At 41.8% G+C, this 18434-nt stretch overlaps 1 protein-coding gene and 1 long non-coding RNA gene across 3 annotated transcripts in view; one reads left to right on the top strand and one right to left on the bottom strand.

Moving 5' to 3' along the window:
- The window catches only part of LOC121724444 (solute carrier organic anion transporter family member 1C1-like), a 26125-nt gene extending 11853 nt beyond the window's left edge, over window positions 1-14272 (bottom strand). The window contains exons 1-3 of one of the 2 annotated variants that reach the window (XM_042111013.1): window positions 13907-14272; window positions 13181-13249; window positions 12484-12637 (exon numbers count right to left, since the gene is read on the bottom strand). In XM_042111013.1, coding sequence (XP_041966947.1) covers window positions 12484-12567 — 84 coding nt within the window. In that variant the 5' untranslated portion in view covers window positions 12568-12637; window positions 13181-13249; window positions 13907-14272. The remainder of the gene's footprint in view (window positions 1-12483; window positions 12638-13180; window positions 13250-13906) is intronic. The other variant, XM_042111012.1, reaches the window with a different exon arrangement.
- Window positions 14203-18434, top strand: LOC121724447. Its single transcript, XR_006035206.1, has 3 exons — window positions 14203-14288; window positions 14577-14695; window positions 18282-18434. It is a non-coding gene; the product is annotated as an uncharacterized LOC121724447 (long non-coding RNA).

The following is an 18434-nucleotide window of genomic DNA, read 5'->3' as shown; positions in this document are numbered from 1 at the left end:
GCAGTGTGTGTAATAGAGAGAAGCTGCACAAAGGCACTCTATGATGGAGCTTAGCGTTGCTATATTTAATTGGATTTATAAAAAAAGCAGACACGTCAAAAGGAAATCCTTCCAGTTTTCAGAGGGTGCTTTTTTCATGCACACCATAATACCACATATGCCACCTGTACAGCCTTGCTGTCATGAGTATTAAAGATAGGACTTGGGTACCTCTGAATAAGCTTAAAACAAATGTAAGTGTTCAGATGGATATTACAAATACTTTTTACCTTTATGGATGCCAGGCCTTACCATATATTAAAGGAACACAATGTAGTTTTTTACCTTAAAATAGCTTATTTTGCTGCCACTCTGACTTACAATACAGAGGATGGAGTCTGACATTGCCCATGCATGCCTGGAATCCCTGTATAACATTGTAATGTTGCACTGTGTATCTTTGTCGCGTTGCACTTGGTTAACGTTGTTGGCGTTGCACTAGGTAGCATTGATGGCGTTGCACTAGGTAACGTTGATGGCGTTGCACTAGGTAACGTTGTTGGTGTTGCACTATGTAACGTTGATGGTGATGCACTAGGTAACGTTGTTGGCGTTGCACTAGGTAATGTTGTTGGTGTTGCACAAGGTAACATTGATGGCGTTGCACTAGGTAACATTGTTGCCGTTGCACTAAGTAACGTTGATGGTGATACACGTTGTTGGCGATGCACTAAGTGACATTGTTGGTGATGCACTATGTAACACTGTTTGTGTTGCACTAGGTAACATTGTTGGTGTTGCACTAGGGAATGTTGTTGGTGTTGCACTAGGTAGAATTGTTGGCATTGCACTAGGTAACGTTGTTGGCGTTGCACTAGGTAATGTTGATGGTGTTGCACTAGGTAACATTGTTGGTGTTGCACTAGGTAATGTTGTTGGTGTTGCACTAGGTAGAATTGTTGGCATTGCACTAGGTAACGTTGTTGGCGTTGCACTAGGTAGCGTTGATAGTGATGCACTAGGTAACGTTGTTGGCGTTGCACTAGGTAATGTTGATGGTGATGCACTAGGTAACGTTGATGGTGATGCACGTTGTTGGCGATGCACTAGGTTATGTTGTTGGTGTTGCACTATATCGTTATGCAAAACTCCTATATTGTTCCTATATTGTTATGCAAAACTCGAGATCTGCTCAGAAAGCACTGATTTCTCATCTTGATAATCAAATTGTTTTTGCCGTCATTACATGACAGAGAGACCCCAGAAAAGTCACAGGATATGACTGTGTGTGAGGACAAGGCTGGGCAAATGAAAGTCAAGGCTGCAGCCACAGGTCTTACTCAGAGCTGGCAGCTCTACCGGGTAAACTGCTGCTCTCGCCTCCAAAACGCATGCTGGACAAATAGATTAGCAGGGTGATTCAGCACCTGCTCTGTTATTAACATTAACATTTCCATCACTCTTGGAGCTGCACTTTTAGACGCCCAGCATCACTTTTAATGTTAGGTCTGCCAGTTTTCCAAGATGGCTTACAATTCAGTCTCTTTCTCTCTAGCTGCGTCCCATTTCAGAGGCTGAACGAAGGCTAGATTCATAGACCGGTCTCTCTTTCTCACACACACACACACACACACACACACACACACACACACACACACACACACACACACACACACACACACACACACACACACCACACAAGCAAGCTGTAGCTCCGGCAAGCTATAGCTGAACCTTTTAGCTCATTCCTAGGAATCAGTGCAACACTTTTGCATCATTAATATCTGTTCCACCATTCCGCTTTGGGTGTGACGGCGAGGCTACTTCTCACAACCACGGAGTGGAGGTGTCAGTAGAAGCGTCTGCATGTGACTGTTCATGCCTTCGAGTGTGCACAGCAGAATCTGAGAGAATCTGAGAGAGAGAGAGAGAGAGAGAGAGAGAGAGAGAGTGAGTGTGTGTGTGTGTGTGTGTGTGTGTGTGTGTGAGCACACAGTCACTGCCAGACTCCTGAACAGGTTGGGTGGCCTAGATTCTTATTCTCTTTCATTCCCACTCACGTTTGCTGTGTCACCATGGTTATTTCCAAAGCATCAATTTCAGCTCGGGCTCAAGCTGACACTGGCTTTGTTAGAAACTGGCTGATGTCAGACACACTTCTAGCCTGCTTTGTCAAGTCCTTTCATTTAAAATAAGTAGGATCACATATTTGAAAATAACAGTCTCTTTTGAGCAAAACATATTGTAAACATTTTTGACATTGATCTACTCCACATTAAAGGAGCTACCACCCTCTCAGAGTTGTTGTGGTGACCTTCATTTTATGTACATGTAAACATTAGTTGTTCACGGTTACATGTATACATGAATACAGGTAACATGTATTCAATTTCCTGTTAAAATAATAAATCTGGATATGTGGAGCTACTTCCTAAAAACCCTTGAATAAAAGACCACTACTATGGTTTACTAGCCTGTCACAGGTTATTCCAAACTGAGTACTACTTCTTGTTTCCCAGTGTAGAAGAATATGATCAGAGCCCAATTCCTGCTCCTGAAAAAAAAAAACCATGTTGATCTATCTCGATGCTCCCCCGCATGGGCAGGGAAACAGCCCGCAGAAGAATGCCAGCCTTGTCTGCCACTGGTGCCAGCCTTGGTGGCCCAGCGGCGTTTAAGTGGGTCACCGGAACGCTGCGGACACTCTTGTCATTTCCCACGGTTGCCGTGCCACTTCCACTTGCTGGCGGTCCAGGAGCTCCCCGCTCTGCTTCTAATCCGGCTTACACAGCACAGATGAGTGAGAGCCACCCGTCCGGATCAGTCTTCTTTTCCCCACACCACGCTCCCCTCCCTACCCCTCTTCACCTCACCCCACACCTCCCATCCCCTCCTCACCTCACCCCACACCTCCCATCCCCTCCTCACCTCACCCCACTCCCCCCCCCCCCTCTCCACCCCACTCCTCCCCTCCCCTCTCCACCTCACCCCACCCCACACCACCTCACCCCACCACACACCACACCACCCCACACCATCTCACCCCACACCACACCACACCTCACCCCACTCCTCCCCTCCCCTCTCCACCCCACCCTACCCCACCGATCTGGCCCAGAGACTTTTATGGAGGTAGGCACCAGAGCTCTGGAGTCTCAATGCAGATCAATACTCGGTGCACACACAGCCTGGCCTGCTCAGATGTTATATGTAATATGCTATATTTATACGGATGCAAAATAAAAGCAATGCCAGCTGTCTTAAACAGACAAACTGTTCCCAAACTGTGCATTGTGGATATTGTTTTTGGAGCTATGAATTCATTGTGATTCAATGTTATGCAAAGGCATTGGATCTGCTGCTTATAGTGATCACTAAATTAGGACACAGTGAAAGGCTATATTCCCTATTGATCACACATGGAGAAATGGAGAGAGATGTGGGAAGCAGAGTTGTCTAAACTGGAGGCTGTGTTGTTTTGGCCTGGAGGTGTTGGGATGAGTCCTGACACTGGGGATTTGTGAATGTCAAGCGCATAATTATTGACACCTCTCCAGGCTCCAGCTGCCGACTGATTCAAGTGGCCCCTTGAGGAGCCACTGGCCAGCCAAAGATGACAGTTATCCAACTGATCAGCAAAACAAGTCAACACGCAGGGCAATTCATTTAATTTTTCATGCACGACACACAGGAGACTGGTGAAGATAAGCAGGTGTTTTTGATTTGACATGATAATGAGTACATTCCCAGCACAGGAAGTTCACAGGCAGTTCAATTTCAAGCCGCTTTAAAATGAGCTGATGCTGTATCCTGACATGCAGGTGGGCCACACATCAGCTAACTTGCTCAGTGTGCAGCCTGCAGGCTACACTAGCACTTGTTTCCATTCACTGGAGTAAACCACTCCGGCAACAGCTTGATAAAAAAAGCCAAAACAAAACTGCATCCATACTCAACTATCATGCTCATCCCAGAGATTTCTGTTGAAACAGAGCTGCATTTCCTCACAGAGTGCAGATCTCTGATTGTGCGAATGTGAATTCAATACAAAAGCAAGTAATACCTGCAGAGTTCACAGAACAGACAAATGAAGGAAAATTAAAATACATCTTAGGAGAAGTTAAAGAAACTGCACTAGTAGCAGAAAAATATTTATCGGCATGGCACAAAAGAAGAGATACTGTACAACCTCAAACCAGTGAGGTCACCCCACTCTTCAAAAAAAAAGTTGGTTGTTTTTGCCTTTCATCCATTTATTTCATTCTTTGGGAATTTACTCCTATTATTTTAGTATCATTATTATTATTATTATTATTATTATTATTATTATTATATAATCATATGTTATTACTGTTATTAACACTACCATTATTACTGCTATTACTTATTTCACTCTTTGTAATGCTTTTCACACTATTGTACAATGCACAACCATGCCAATAAAGCAGACTGAAATGACTGAATTGAAAATTGGTTTCCTCCTAGATCTCTCCTGAATAGCCTACAAAGAGCAGTGATCCCTGAATTTCCTTTAATTTACCTTAGAATGAGCTTTACCATGAGCATTAGTGCATAACACAAATTACAATGCTTAATAATATTCAATTATGTGTTGTCCTTGAACAAAATGGAAATTGGGCCAGTATAGGACTGACTCATACAATTTTTTTGTTCAAAAGTAGCCTTAGTCTAAGCATCTTATTAACTGCTGTCTAATCCAGCAGAGGGAACAAACAAACAAACAAACCCTTTATGAGCTCAATGTTGGTCCATTCTTTGGGCAGTCCCAACATGTAAAGGTGTTTATTCATGGTCAGAGTCCAGAGACTGCTAAAGAAAAGAAATGTATTCTTGGCTTGCTATGCTAAACTGAGACCAACCACATTTTTTATAATCCTGAGCTTTAAAGTGGATTTCAACCACTGCTTTGTCATCTCATAGTGTGTTACTTTATAACTGGCCTCAAGGTGTTGAAGTCAATACCTTAATAGAAATCTCTTCTCTGCTAATCAGCCATCTGCTGTTTGTGGTCACCAGGCTCCCCATGAGTCACCTGGTCATTAGGTGGTCACAGTGACCCTACTCATGTGCTGAGCTACAACTGGGCCAAGGTTCATTCTTTATTCTCATTCAGAATTAGAGTAGAGTAGCATCTTTCATGATTCCAAAACTGTTCATAAAATACAAAAAAAGAACGCCCACATCCAGATTCAAACAGGTGCTGGACCCGAATACTTCAGAAATAAAAAAAGACGTTAGTCCGCACACTGAAAACTCCTTCTTTATAAAAAAAGATTTTAATCACCACATGTGACGATTTGGGCTGAAAATCGGTCTCATTCAGCCCAAAACGTCACATGTGGTGTTTAAAATCATGTGGTGTCATTTTTTATTTCCAAAACTGTTCATGTCAGCAAAAGCTAAACACAACTGTCAGCATAAACCTACTCTCAGCACAGCACAACTATCTCAACGTAGCTATTGCAGAGGCAATCATTTGCTGCATGTTAATGAACAGTACGACTGCTGGGAAAGGTTTTCCGTAACACTATATATTTGAATTGTCAGTGTTATATAGGGTTTTTACGCCTGGTCTCAGGCCAAACAGCTACGTGGTGAATCATGAACATGCTGCTTGAAATCAACATAAACATTTGATTTCAAGCAAAAAAAAAAAAAAAAAAAAAACGAACATGAAACAAAAAAATAGCTAAAAAGGCAAAGGTAAAAGACTGTGTACATATTTATTTTCAGAGGGAAGGGACTACTCATCCCATCAACCACTGTGAATGACCTTTTCCAATGTTTTCTTCCTACTGAGCACTTAAGTCTGCCTGGGATAGTTACGTTCTTATGGCTTACAGCTACTGGGAGAGAAACTGAAGCTGAAACTGTTCCGTCCATCCAGCGTAAAAAAAAAAATACTTTTAGAAGACTTGCCTATTTTCAGTCTTGGTAAAACAGAGAGACAAAGAATATTCTATATCAAACACTGACAAAAAATTAAAATATTTCATAGATGATGAGATCCACCTGACATTTTTTGTCCTCTGCAACAAACTATAACCACCTCAAAACATCACCATTCCTTGAGACTCTCACATGACTCCTTTATTGCTCCAGCACAGGTGGATTTACTCCATATGTGCCATGCAGCCATATGGATGTACCTTTAAGACATTTCCCTCAACTTCAAACTGTTCCTGTCCCATTTTCCTCATTCTTCTAGTTTAGCTTTCGATTCACTCTGTGACTAAGAAGGTTTCCATGCATCAAGCTACCCAAGACTTTGCCCCAGGTACCGTTTTGATACACACACACAGGCACACACTCTCTTTCAATTTCAATGTTCAATTTCAAGTCTCTCTCTCTCTCTCTCTCTCTCTCTCACACACACACACACACACACACACACACACACACACACACACACACACCTACAAATCCAAAAATTCAAAGAAGGAAAGAGTCAACACAAAAGTTGGCAGGCAGTGGCTTTCTGGATGAGCGATAGAGGGACAGAGAAGGAGAGAAAGAGAGAGGAGAAAAAGAGAGAGCTGGTTCAGTGTCCTCCTGGGTCTCAATCCTCCAGGCCAGTCAGATGACTTTGAACATTTGGTGATTTGTTTGATGGCCGCTGCCGTTTACCAATGCAGAACATCCCCACCACATTCTCAACCTCTTTCCACAGGAATGTGGTGGTCTTACACACACATACACACACACACACACACACACACACACACGCGCGCGCGCGCGCGCACACACACACACTCACAGATTACATTACATTACATTTGTCTGACGCATTTTTAGCCAAAGCGACTAACAACATGGTTAACAGTTTAAGTTTTAAAGCAATTCTCAACAATTTTAGGATAATTTAAAAAACGGTAGAGTACAGTAAGAATAAGTGCATCAGTGAGTGGTGTTTTTAACAGTTACGTGTCAGTTCAAGACGGCTGTTAAGTGCTAGGATCGGCAAGACTTGTTGTAAGGAGTGAGAGGAGATGTTCTCCAAAGAGCTGGGTCTTCAGGAGTTTTTTTGAAAATGGAGAGGGATGTCCCTGCCCTTGTAGGAACCTGCAGTGTGTTCCACCACACAGATACACAATGTGGTGAAGGAACATATGTTGTGTGTCCCAAAATGCTAGGTATGACCAGTTGGGTATGTCAGCTTGGCTGTGTGATCTGTCTAACCTGACAGCATCTGTCATCAACACAGCCACATACAAATGCCTGGCCTAAGGGCTGTGTGAGCTTTTCAACTGGTCATGTCTAAGGCTTGAACTGCTAGCTAACTGCCTGGGCACCATAAATGTGAAATGCTGTCACTCTCTCCATATCTCTCATGTTTCAATGGGTAAAATGGACAAGAGTAGCAGCTCTGTTGCAATGGGAGCATGACGTATGTGTTGCTAAGGCTTCCCTGAGATTCATTTGATCTGTTTTGTTATCATTGTTAGGTCTCCATCTAGGCCCCCCACTACACTATGACCCATCTCTGAGGCCTGACTGAGGAAGGACTGGTGCTGTCTTCACTTGGTGTAAGAAGGGCAGAAAGAGTTTCTTTGGGAAAAGGTTGGTTTATGATTATTGTCAAATGGATGTCAATTAACCAACTGTGGATTTCATCAGCTTAATGCTATCAACATATACTGGTACTTTGTTCATTATCTCCAAGAAAGAGTTAATTTCTTGTCTACTATGTCATGTTGCTTTTTGGCTTCCTGGAGGACTGCAGTAATCCTTCCTGGTTCTATCCCCTGCCTGTTACCAGCCCCCATCCCTTCTGAAAAACAGCTTGAAACCAGATTATGCATTGGTAGCTGGTTGTAGCGGTTTTAAGATGGTCTTTGATGGTTTTATCCCAGCTCATGTTGGTCTTTGCTGGTCTAGCTGACTATCAACCAGGTCATGATAGTGTGACCATCTTATCAAACTCATCATTCTGGGATGACCAGCAATACCAGCTAGGTGGAACCAGCAAAACCAGCTACAATGATCATCACACACTGGTCAAACCAAGGAATCCATCGAAAATTATGAAAAAACATACCCTAAGCCAGTCTACCATTTAGCTGGTCAAACCAGCGAAACCATCAAAAATCATGCAAAAACATACCTTGACCAGCTTGACCATCATAAGCTGTTCAAGCTATTTTTTCCCCCAGCACAGATGCCTTTGTTGTCATGGTGACTATCCTGAGAAGAGGGTGGTTCTCTCAATTAGCACTTGACAAGAAACATCTTCTAACACTCATGTGGTGTTTCTATGAACCTTCTGTCCTCTTCCCACATATGAAACATAGCATATCATGCAACTTCTCCTGACCTGGACTTTGCAGCCTTAATTCAACAGGACAGTAGAGAGAGGACAGGAAATGAGTGGTTTATTGGTTTTGGTTTATTGTTATTATTCTGTTAAATTCTATTTAGTCTATTACTATTCTCATCCATCCACCATCCATCTGTCTGTGTGTATGTGTGTGTGTGTGTGTCTGAGGTTGGAGGTCACTGAATCTCTGTCCTCCGACCTGATGGGGCTCAGAGTGCAGATGCTGGGCTTTGGTTTCACTGTCATTCATAGTGATTACTAATAAACTAACTGTGATTCATAGTGATTACTAATTGACTAATTGTGATTTATAGTGATTACTAATTCACTAATTGCCGTGTCGCTAAGCTCCGCCCCCCATTGTTACCGTGTGAAAACTCGGACAAACAAACCAGACTTGATTAGAAATGCATTGTGGACAATGGCAGCTGACAGTATATGAAAGCAGGCTTTGAGGACGTTTTGGTCGTTAAAGGATTTACTTTCCTCCAGAAGCTATCAAAAGGGACTTAATTATGCTATGGAGGGGTGTATTCAAAACTTTAGAATAGGCATACATACAAGGTGACAAGCAGTTGTGGCGAGTAGCCGTGCAAATCACCGTGCAAAAACCACTGACGTTAATGCTAGCTAGCTAGCTAGTGGAAGATTGATACTAAGATATGTTAGGTTACGTTAATACTTGATATAGTAAGAATATAGTAGTTGGTTAATGAGCATTTTCATCTTGGGATTTAACAGGGAACCTGTGCCCACGTTGTTGGCTTAGTAGCCTACATTACGTCGAGCTGTTGCAAACGCGAGAAACGTCCTGTAGGCTACTGTTGATGGAAATATACCCCGTGTTATAGCCTCTCGGGGTACCGGCTATCAGTATTACACGTCCCCCATGCAAAACGTTTGACAATGGTTATCCGTCGGGGGTTTTTTAGTTAATAAACTCCATAAATAACCATTAATTTGTCATTTTATGCCTCCTCCCTGTTGTTTCCTATGGAGTTGTCCGAGCTGATGTCCGAGTCCCGCTGAGGCTGAACTGTCATTGGCTCATCAGCGTTCTAAGGGTGGCGCTTAGCGACAGGTCAATTGTGATTCATAGTGATTACTAATTCACTAATTGTGACAGATTACTAATTCACTAATTGACCTGTCGCTAAGCGCTGCTAATTGACCTGTCGACAAGCAAACTGCTTGTCACCTTGTATGTATTCTAAAGTTTTGAATACACCCTTCCACCTTTCCTTTCCATGGATGAAAGTAAATCCTCTTATCGATCAAAACGTCCTCAAAGCCTGCTTTCATATACTGTCAGCTGCCATTGTCCACAATGTATTTCTAATCAAGTCTGGTTTGTTTGTCCGAGTTTTCACACGGTAACAATGGGGGGCGGGGCTTAGTGACAGGTCAATTGTGATTCACAGTGATTACTTATTCACCAATTGTGATACATAGTGATTACTAATTCACTAATTGTGAGGGCCTGATGTCTACTGACTGCTCTAGTTGTTCCTGTGTAGTTGTTTTTGTTTTGTTTTTGAATGTCTTGGCCTGGCACAGATGAAGCAGCTAAATTAGTTATACTTTTTACCTTGTATACTACTTTTACCATACTTTTATACCTTGCCATACTACTTGTGCGCTACTGAACTGAGACAGAAACATTTGCTGAACTAAAATATAGCTGATGCTGTTCTTCAGTGCACTGTAGAATAATACTATTCTGCATAATATCAGGGTAAGGACAACAAATGGTCACCATCGCATACAATAAAGATATGAAATACCCCAGTTTCCTCTCAAATTACCCACTGCCCAATCTTTTCAATAATCTGAATAAACCAAGATAATAAACAGCCAAGGTTTGACTTTTTCTTCAAGCTATTTGTTTTGTATAGAGTGGTGATACTGTTTTGTGTCAAAGTTTTGTGTCAAGTTTTGCAGCCCACAAAAGGAAACTATCATTTTAGAAATACATTGGCCAGACAGACGACCACAAGATTTAGCCTCAGCATTGCTGTAACTACTGTAGCAAACAGCATGAGAAACACTGCACCGGGCCTTTAGTCAGATGTTCTACAGTGCTTACAGTTCTTAAAGTGGATGAAGTGAAAGTGAAAGTAAGACATTTGAAATGCCAACAAAAGTTAAGGTTGCTTTTGATATAGTACAATGACGCAAAACTGGTGCTCTAAATTGCGATTCTGTTGTCTTTGAAACATTATCTTATTGACGCATTTAACAGCAATTCACATTTAACACCTGCTTTTACAAGGCAGAAATATTTAGGCGCAAAATAGATGTGCGCTTTCATGGGAAGTTTTCGTACATACATACAATTAGGCACATTTTACCCTTCTCCTCCCATCTTTTTACATGGAACTCCTACTTTCTCCTGACCCTCCTATGAATGCATATGCATGAGACGGAAAAGTGCAATTTGACAATCTCAGCTCCCGTACAGGCAGTCTGCACTTTTACCTCAGTGCGGCCTGTTTGTACATACCTCGCCATTTTTTTACGCTCATGTTGCGAAAACAAATACGCCTGAAGTGGGTGCAAGAGCGAACAGACCCGAACACCTTAAAAAGGGTTAATAAAGCTTTCACATATTCCATAATGAAAGACCATTCAACATTAGAGACATCACCATTTAGTTACACCCACAGACTCTGCATAAATACCAGTGTGCCTGCTGCTGTGAATGGTTTTCCCTGAATCATTCAGACTTACAAAACATCAAGAGATTGTTATTGTGCCATGCACATTTAGTAAATACAGTTAAACACAGGAAAATATGTTCAATGGTGAATTCCTTCATGTCACATACAAGTAAGCTTGCATCAATCTTACCCAGAGGCAGACATCCCGGGTTCAGAAAGTAAAACTCCTGCCAAAGAATTTGATCCAACCATTTAGTAAACTAGCTCATCCTAATTAGCAGCCAGGTAGATCAGATAATTAGTGATATCACCTGTGTACAGTGCACAGGCAGAAAGAATATATGGCAGGACTTTTACTTTCTGGAACCAGGATGTCCGCCTCAAACCAATCTAGCCTACGAGGTATAACACAACAGAGTCCCCTGCAACCATCATAATGATACTCAACAATACTTTTGCATCAACAGCCTCTACAACAACAACAAAAACGCCTTCATGAACATGACACCGTGATTGTCAGATGGGCATCTTCTTTCATCAATGTTTGACTGACCATTCACACAATCACCATGAGCTTTCGTCGTTGTTTGGAAACATCGGACACTCCTTTAGAGACTATATAAAGTCCCCATATGCCATAATTATAGATTACCTTACGCATGTGATTCAATTAAGTATTGATGGAACTCACTATCTTGACTTCAGCAACACCTGACCATCTAACCTTTGGTTTCTGTCCACTTTATGTTACCTTCTTAGTCTGTCTGATTTGTACATACGGTACTTGTTCTCCAGCTGCAGATTGTCCACCGAAGTGTGCTACGTTCTCCTTCAGTTGTAGTAGGGGTACTGATAGCTTGAGATCTTTGGTGCTACCTCAACCGTCTGACTTTATCCAAGCATCTTTTTCCTCAAACCTTTTAAGGGAAGTTTTCCTTGAATATATATACCGGTAAACCTGAAAAGCTTTCTCCAGTCTTTACCCCTGGACTGGACGTATCATATTTATATGCTTTATCTGCTTTAAAGTCAAAGCCATGTGGTCTGCCTGTGACTCATCTTCCACTCCTACTCTGGTTGTTACTCTAGAGGCGTTTTTTTTTCTTCCGTAATAAAACCATTACTAAATGGCAGACAAGACACTTTTAAGAGATTTTCAAACAAAGCAACAAATCTTGTGAATACATATAGAGAAAATATGATCAATACGTATGACACTTAATTGCACTGGAAAAAGCATTACTTAAAAGAAAGTTTACAAAGACAGCTTCATCTGCCTGTTATAGGAAAGACAGCATTATACAATCTGGCACAAAGACTCTGTGCCTGTATGTTCCTCTGGAGCACACAGCGTACCCTTGACTATGCTGAGGACATGTTGCAATGACGCACAAAAGCATGTTGTCTCATTGTCTGCCACTGCTGTCAAAGACGAGAGGATCATCCAGACCACCTGACCGTTACTGAGCGGGAGGTGCAGAGTGGAGCCTGCAAAGACAGACGTACCTTCAGACTGGGACAGCAGGAAGTCCGGGCTCTGGGGGGCGAGGGGCTGCTTTCGGGCGCCCACCTCCCCTTGGCTGTGTCCATCCCGCACAGAGAGATACCGCTTTCTTTGGACACTACTTCTCTGATGAAATGCTTTGGTATGGAGGTGCACCTAGGGGAAAACACACACACCAAGAAATATAAATATAAATAAGATAGTTGACTGTCACAATGATGTTTCTTACTTTGTCTGCTGACATAGTCATTGATTTGAATTGGTGAACAACAAATTCAGATTGGTAACCTACACTGGACTAGGCAGGAAGATAACTAGCATGAATGTCTTTGATGTCAAATGTATTTTATCAACTGCAATAGGCCTACAAGGATAACTGGGGAGTGTTATCTCTTGGTACATAAGGCTGTGAGTGAAACAAACTGTTGTTTTTTAACCGATGAATTGACACTCTCATCGTTTGACAGCCTATGTGGCATAAAGGCAATTCCGATAAGACAGAGGTGACAAAAACTACAAAAATTACTCTTTTAATATGTTTCCTTTGAGACAATTAACCCCAGTCCAGTGTCAAACAAGAGTTCAGAGTTCGGGTCAAATGATCCGTCACACATTCAACATTCATGCAAATGATGACAAATTCAAGCATCAGCGATCAAGCATCAGCGATGACTAGCCTAATGATATTCACTAACCTACTTTTAGAAATCTTTCAGGAGAAACGGATCATCCTGGAGGCACATTGTTAGTGTGATGTAGCCTGTGACACTTGAGAGACAGAAGACAGCAGCTGTAGCCTACACAAGCAATTCTGGCCAGTGCACTTTGCTTAATTAGCTGATGCATATTAAAGCCACTCCGTGCCTATCGACTCAGCACAAATCCGTACCGATTACCACAACTCTTCAACAGATTTTCATAACATACATACATTTTTGCTGTTACAATTTTAAATTGGTGTAGCCGTATCTGCTTCAACACTGAAATCTATTTCTGGGTTAATGTTGTGTCTATTTTGGGGACTCAGTTTGCCAACGTTGAATCATATGATTCACTCCATAGCCTAAACAAAATGTTGTCGTGAAATGAGTAATTTTGTTCGGCTTCAATGTAATTTCATATATGGTTAACATGTTTACTCTATACTGTTTGTTTCCGAGATTCACCTGTTTAATTGAGGTTGTCTGACTTCAGTAGCCTAAACATCACGTGTTTTCTTAAAATTAATTTATTTGTCAAAGCCTACCCTACCCTACAAATGATATAAACATAGCCTTTTAGAATAAACATTAGCACACATTAAATTAACATTAATAGACCACGTCTAACCAGAATACAACTAGCCCAGGTTAGTATTCTTCTAAGCATCGATATTATACTAAAACCCGTTAAGACAAACGCACTTTTTGAGAAATCGCAACTTACCCAGTTCCGAGGACGATGAGCGCGTCGGTCAGCCTTTACAGCTCCGAGACTGATTCGGGTATGTTGCCGCTCTAGTAGCCTATCTACAGCGCACGCTGTGGATGCTTATGTGTTTCATTCTAACTTTTCAATAAAGATGAGGAGTATCTGTTCATCGTCTTGAAGGTGGGCTGTCTTACGATAGTCCTGTACAATTCTTAGCATCGTCGGTGATCAATTCACCAAGGTTTCAACTGGATAGTTCGCTCGTTGACGTCAATTTGTGTGGTTACACCGCAGCAACCGCAGGAGGCAGTTGGAGGTCTTGGTTAGTGTCTGACAGCGCTTGTAGCACTTGCGCTAACACGTGACAGCGCTACAGAACTAAACGCAGTTCAGTCAGGTATGTCAATAATCCAGCGAAGAAGTTGGCTAATTGCCAAGTTAAAATATATTGTGCCGTGTGTTTTAAGATATGACAGCTCTCAATCAAGAGGTGGCTGATACAGGAAACCAAACAATGTAGTGCGCGCCATGAGGTCATATTCACTGCAGAACCACACAGGCAAACCTCCCCATAACATTTCCCAAGGAAGTCGGTGTTTCTCTGCAATTTTCACCAGGGAACTAAGGGGGGGTTAAAATATCTCTGGTTCTCTTGTTGAAGAATGGCCAACATATTTTCTTTCAGGACAGAAAATGTCTAGGCCAGGTGTCATTGCACGAAAGCTGTTAGCCTCACTACTGTTGACAATGAATGAATCCATTAAGCATGTAACCTGCTGGAGACAGGGAAGCACACTCCATGGGGTAAGACCTTTCTTTGAGATTCCCCTTGGTCCTCTGTTGCTATGGAGATTGCAAAGCTGTGTGATATGCAAATAATTTTTCATGTTATACTTACAGTAGGATATGCTCTTTGACAGGCACAAATGGTCAGCTGTCAGCCTTGTACAAAACATACAAACATACAAAATTACTGGTCATTACTGTCATGTCTCAAACACCACAAGAGCCTTCGCCCATTACTTACACACACACACACAAGCCCATCTGCTTTCCTCATATCAGATGAACATCTTTGTGGGCAGGATGAATAAAAAATGACAACAATAATGAAACAAAAGGTTTGTGGTTTGTGCAATATAGCCTGTAAATGCTCTCTCGCACTCTCTCTCCAGGGCTGTTCATACAGTTAGGTATTGTTCTTCCATGTGGGTGGTTAAGGACTAAGAACTAGGAATGGCCCTCACAGCTTGCGCAAGAGGGAACACAAAGTGAATTAGTCCCTAACCAACAATGAGGGCAGGGAAGCTGGCGGACACAACACACTACAACACACTACAATAACAAACACAGGGACATTCAGTGGCCGGTGTGTGTGTATGTGTGACCTGTGTGTCTGTATCTGTGTGTGTGTGTGTGTGTGTGTGTGTGTGTGTGTGTACTATACGTGTGTGTGACCGTATCTGTGTTTGTGTCTTGCCTCGGTCTCGGCAAACATAGGAAGAAGGCGGACCTTTTCCCCCCATTTTTCTTTTAAAATTGTTTATATTTCATGGTATATTCTAAAATATCTACTATTACAAATATTCTTATTTTGATAAAAATTATAATATCGACTGGTGTTAAAATATATCCTATGGTGCTATGGTGCGCAGCACAAAGGTTTTGAAAGATACAATGTTTGTCCAAAACGGCACAGCAGTTATTCTGGAGTTGGTTGAAGTAGCCTGACCTAAGAGTTTCACCTAATCTGTCAAGTGTGTGCCTCTGGTTAATTGTTAGTGTTAAATGTCACACTTTGAATATGAAATCCAGGTATATTGCTGTTATTATTGTCAAACACTGATCATGCCATTCTAAATTTTGACTCCAGTTGAGTTCCTAGTCTTAAAATATTGTTCAGAAAAGAAGTTTTGTAGACAAATGTGTGCTAGACTGCTCCTAGTCACCCCACAATTTAGCTGTTGAATATGATACTTGGGTGATGTTAAATGTAAGTAAATCATGAAAATCTACTGTTTTTTTTGGTCGGTCTCGTTGCGATCTTGACTCCTTAAAGACTCGGTCTCAGCTCAGTCTTGCCTCCTCAAAGGCTCTGTCTCAGCTGCATTTAAAATCCAACAGTCTCGGTCTCGACTAGGGTTGCAAAGGGCTGGAAAATTTCCGGTAAATTTCCGGAAACTTACCGGAAACTTTCCATGGGAAGTTAAGCTGGGGAATTTTGGAAATATTCCAAATTGGAAACTTTCATGGAATTTAAGGAAATTATGGGAATTAATGGGAATTTACGGGAATTAACTGGGAATTTTTGGTAATTCCTACTGTTTCATATACAGACATTAACATTTTGTTTCGTAATAAGCAATATGATTTGTTTGTTCGTATTTTCGCTTAGCTTAGCATACAAAGATAGCTAACATGCTAGCGGGAATCCCATTCTCTGCCTATGGTTTACTAGCGTGCTAAGCTAGCAACACTGAATACACTGAACTACCCAAGATACACCATGCCACTCAACAACAAAATCCAATTGGTTGGAACATTGACTGACAATCAGTTTGTTCAGTTAGAATCCCAGAAAATGGTAAAACAAATAAAAATATGACACAACATACCACCCCAACCAAACCTTATAGATTATGTAAATTATATATAAATTGTCAAGCTTAATCAGACAGATTAATCGTCCCATTACAGTTTATGCATGACGTACACCCATTTGAATGAGGACAAAAGTGACGACAAGCCCATAACTGGGCAACTCTGTTTGCAAACTTCCCCCAGTTTCACACCAGTTATTCCCACATGAGATGACGTTTTCACTGGGAATTTATTTTCCCCATGCACATTAACGCATCATAGGTTTCCTTTATGTCTAGTAGCCTATGCTGATTGCTGTGTGCATGGGATTGACGTACTGTATGTGCAGGGTAGAAATTTGACTGAAATTGCATTAAATCAGGTTGTTTTAACTAAAATTATGCTACAAGATGGGGTTTTGTCCACTACATTTAAGTCCCCTGTTATAGACTAACTTGTCATATTAAAAATTCCCAGTTTATTCCCATTAATTCCCGTTTATTCCCGTTCATTTCTGTATATTCCCGTTAATTCCCATGGAAAGTTTCCAACTTCCCGGAATTTTGCAACCCTAGTCTCGACACAGTTTGACCCATGAAAGACTCGGTCTCGACATCTCGTCCCCATCACTAGTGTGTGTGTGTGAATGTGTGTATGTGTGTTTACTGTATTCGTTTGTTGGGGGTAGTTTTAGTGCAAGATAGCCCTTGCTACTAGGGCTGTACGATTTGTGGGAAATATCTAATTGCGATTTTTCTGACAGATATTGTCAATGAATTGACTCCGTTCAATATTTCAAATGTCTCTTTAATTTGTTTCACCCCTAATTGGTGAGCACCCCCAGTGCACAAGAAGCACAGCACCCCGACGACTATAAAGCTCACCATTCAGAATGTCTGTGCCCTTCACGCACTACGCACACCCACCAACCAGAAGTGGCATAGTCAATGAGGATGAAATGAATATAAAAGTAAAAAATGTGACAAAATGAAATGTGCATGATTATTTGTAGCTTTTGTGGTTGGGTAATTGCGTTGGTTCATATTGTGATTACGATTGTGATAATTGTGTGCAGCCCTACTTATAACCTAATGTCCTAATCAATGGTACCAATACCAACCATGCACACTTTGGCACCATTGAGTTTTACTTTCACCAGTGCTGCCAAATATGGGATTAGGGCTTGGTGGAGGTCTGCATTTAAGCAGACTACTGCTCTTGTAGTTTTGTAGGAAGAGACTCTGGTCATGCTCCATCCTATTGTTTGGAATTAGGACACGTGTGTTAACGAGAGGGCATAGCTCAGATTAGTCACGTGCCGTGCTTATCGTTTGGTGGTCTCTTTAGATTAGAGGCTGCAGAGGGGTGGGTTTGTGTGGAAGGGGAGAGCAAAGCAAACAAGAAGTGAAAGGGGGGAAAACAGACCCTTACATCCATCTAATGCTCAGCCATTCACATCTCCGCTATCACGGCCTTGTCTCGTGAAAGGACTGCACCTGACGTGCCTACAAACAAAGCCAAAGCCCCATCAGCAGAGCTGAGAGAGCAGTCATTTGCCAGACTGCGTCTTTTACGGATCGCATTCTGCTGGCCCTGTGCTTTCTATTCCACAGACCGCAGTTTTAGACAAATCCCTGACTAATAAATTCAACAAGGTTTTGGAGATTTTAATCTTTTTCTATAATACCCCTCTTCGAACTACCCCTAATCTCCCCTTTCAAAACAGAAAAAAAGGGGGGGGGAGTGCATAGAATTCATTACATAACATGAAGTCAGTGTGAGATTACAGGAAACACTGTTGTGCTTTCAGGGGAGGACAGCACGCGCCATTCCCCTCCTGTGCTTGTGTGAAAGCTGACGAAGAGAAGGTGCACTGCCAGGGAGGCAATGGAATGCTATTTTGGTGCCATTTGAAACACAGATCTGACATTATTAACATTATTGAGTGTTAATTTTAGTGTCA

Source organism: Alosa sapidissima, chromosome 11 (assembly GCF_018492685.1).
Source record: "Alosa sapidissima isolate fAloSap1 chromosome 11, fAloSap1.pri, whole genome shotgun sequence".
NCBI classification, from domain to species: Eukaryota; Metazoa; Chordata; class Actinopteri; order Clupeiformes; family Clupeidae; genus Alosa; species Alosa sapidissima.
Note: the sequence above shows the minus strand (reverse complement) of the source record. Positions and strands in the feature narration are given on the sequence as shown.